The sequence below is a fragment of the Chiloscyllium plagiosum genome, chromosome 2 (genome assembly GCF_004010195.1).
Source record: "Chiloscyllium plagiosum isolate BGI_BamShark_2017 chromosome 2, ASM401019v2, whole genome shotgun sequence".
NCBI classification, from domain to species: Eukaryota; Metazoa; Chordata; class Chondrichthyes; order Orectolobiformes; family Hemiscylliidae; genus Chiloscyllium; species Chiloscyllium plagiosum.
Window position 1 is genome coordinate 25903598 of NC_057711.1, and position 2378 is coordinate 25905975.

The window sequence follows — 2378 nt, forward strand, 5'->3', positions numbered from 1 at the left end:
CTACTCCCTTTGAGCCAGTTCTGTATCCAAATGGCTAGTTCTCCCTGTATTCCATGAGATCTAACCTTGCTAATCAGTCTCCCATAGGGAACCTTGTCAAACGCCTTACTGAAGTCCCATATAGATCACATCTACTGCTCTGCCCTCATCAATCTTCTTTGTTACTTCATCAAAAAACTCAATCAAGTTTGTGAGACATGATTTCCCACGCACAAAGCCATGATGACTATCCCGAATCAGTCCTTGCCTTTCCAAATCCATCTCCATCCTGTCCCTCAGGATTCCCTCCAACAACTTGCCCACCACCGAGGTCAGGCTCGCTGGTCTATAGTTCCCTGGCTTGTCCTTACCACCCTTCTTAAACAGTGATGGTGTGTTTCTCTGACTGCACTGAGGGTGTTCAAAATTGCCTGATGTTTTCAACAAATAGTAAAGAAATTAACACGCAGCATGAACAAAATTGTTTTTTCTTTAATTTCTTTCTCAGGCGAGTTATTAACAGAGTTCGCGAATTATTTCCACGCTGGCTATCACGAGTGTATGAAGAATCTCGTTCACTATTTAACGACGGTGGAGCGCTTGGAGACCAAAGACACCACATACGCCCGAATCCTTGCCTTCCTACAGTCCAAGGCTCGCCAATGCGCCGACCCCATCTTCGGGCCCGTCTCCACTCATGAGCCAGAATACTCCTACCAGTTCCACCCCATCTCAGAGTTTACTAACTCGCGTTTAAACGAATCGTTATTGCAACAGGGGGCCGGGGTGGCAAGAACACAGCCATTGCACTGGCACAGCTCGGCACGGAGTCCCGGGCTCCCGTTTATCCCGAGCTCGCGGGCGGTGCCCATTGCAAACGCAACAGGGCAGCAACACAACTTCCTGCACTCTGTGCAAAGCCTTGATCGCCATTACATTAACTTGATAGGACATTCTCACACCAATACTTTCAGCTTGCACAACTCCCAGCACACAAACTTATAAAGGACTTTGGGAAGGCGCTGCGGATCTCTGTAAAGCTGTAAATCTCAGTTAGAACCCGTTAGAGCTATTCCGTGGCAACCACGGAGCAATAAGCAGCTGGGGCTAGCCCTTTAACTTCAGGGATTGGTTCTGTCGACTTGTGACACGCCATTGAAGTCAACTGGGTTTTATGTGGGGTTTTGACAGCTACGCTGTCTCCAATTTCTAGTCATGTAACAATCCTATATCCATTCAGAATATACTGTATATTCGGTGTGTCATGTCTCTATCATTTAGAGTTTGTTGGTAAAAATGTATTTCTTGCTTCATTTGAAATTAGGATTGCGTCACCCTTTAAACAAGACCTATAACCTGAAATATATTTTTAATTCCGTTGCTTTAAATTTGAGGATGAGAAACCCTCGCCCTAAATATACACCTATATTAAAACAGGGTTCACAAAAGGCATGCCAAAACAATAACAATGTCGTTTTATTCTTCCAGTTGTCTTGTCTGATTGATTTATTTTGGCGCGGTGACCATTTTATTGTCAAAACAAGTGTCCAGAAATAACAATGATACAGCACTGTCGCCATCTGCATGATATTTTAAGGGACTTGTTGCCAATCACCAGGTCCTTGCTCTCCTCCATCTCCAGCAGCTCTCCACATGGAAGAAGCGTTGGGCTGCTGCACGAATTGAACATACGCTGATAATAGAGCGTTCTCCTCCAGCTGGAAAAAAACCCGACGATCACACCGAAAGTAATTTGCTCAAGTATTCTGAATTTAAATGGTTTACACCAAAGCAAACTATGCAAACAATAGCTTCTGTGCGTATGAAGAAATGGCTAAACTCCAGTGCGTATTTAATGGGGAGGGCGCTCTGTTCACATCCTTTGATAGAAAACATGAATAGAACCAACTCCATAATAAAGGAGAACTAACAGCATCGGCTGCGGAAAGAGTTATGACGCAGAAATAAAACATCTTCCATCACATTTGGCGCACGGTAGCTCAGTGGTTAGCACTGCTGCCTCACGGTCCCAGGTTCGATTCCAGCCTCGGGCGATTGTCTGTGTGGAGCTTGCACATTCAGTCTGCCTGCGTGGGGTCCCTCCGGGTGCTTCGGTTTCCTCCCACAGTCTAAAGATGTGCAGGTCAGGTGAAGTGGCCATGCTAAATTGCCCACAGTGTTAGGTGCATTAGTCAGAGGGGAAATGGGTCTGGGTGGGTTACTCTTCAGAGGGTCGGTGTGGACTGGTTGGAGCTAAGGGCCTGTTTCCACGCTGTAGGGAATCTAATCTAATTTAGGGCAACTAACCATTCATCAGTGGTACCCATACCCAAAACGCACTTCATAATTGAAATCAATATTGGCAGGGGAATGTCAGTATATTCATTCTGATCCTTACT

The 2378-nt window shown here is 45.6% G+C and overlaps 1 protein-coding gene across 1 annotated transcript in view; it reads left to right on the forward strand.

Moving 5' to 3' along the window:
- The window catches only part of helt (helt bHLH transcription factor), a 3490-nt gene extending 2257 nt beyond the window's left edge, over positions 1-1233 (forward strand). The window contains exon 4 of the mRNA XM_043721212.1: positions 488-1233. Within this exon, the coding sequence (XP_043577147.1) occupies positions 488-984 (497 nt within the window). The 3' untranslated portion in view covers positions 985-1233. The remainder of the gene's footprint in view (positions 1-487) is intronic.
- The last annotated feature ends 1145 nt before the right edge of the window (positions 1234-2378 follow it).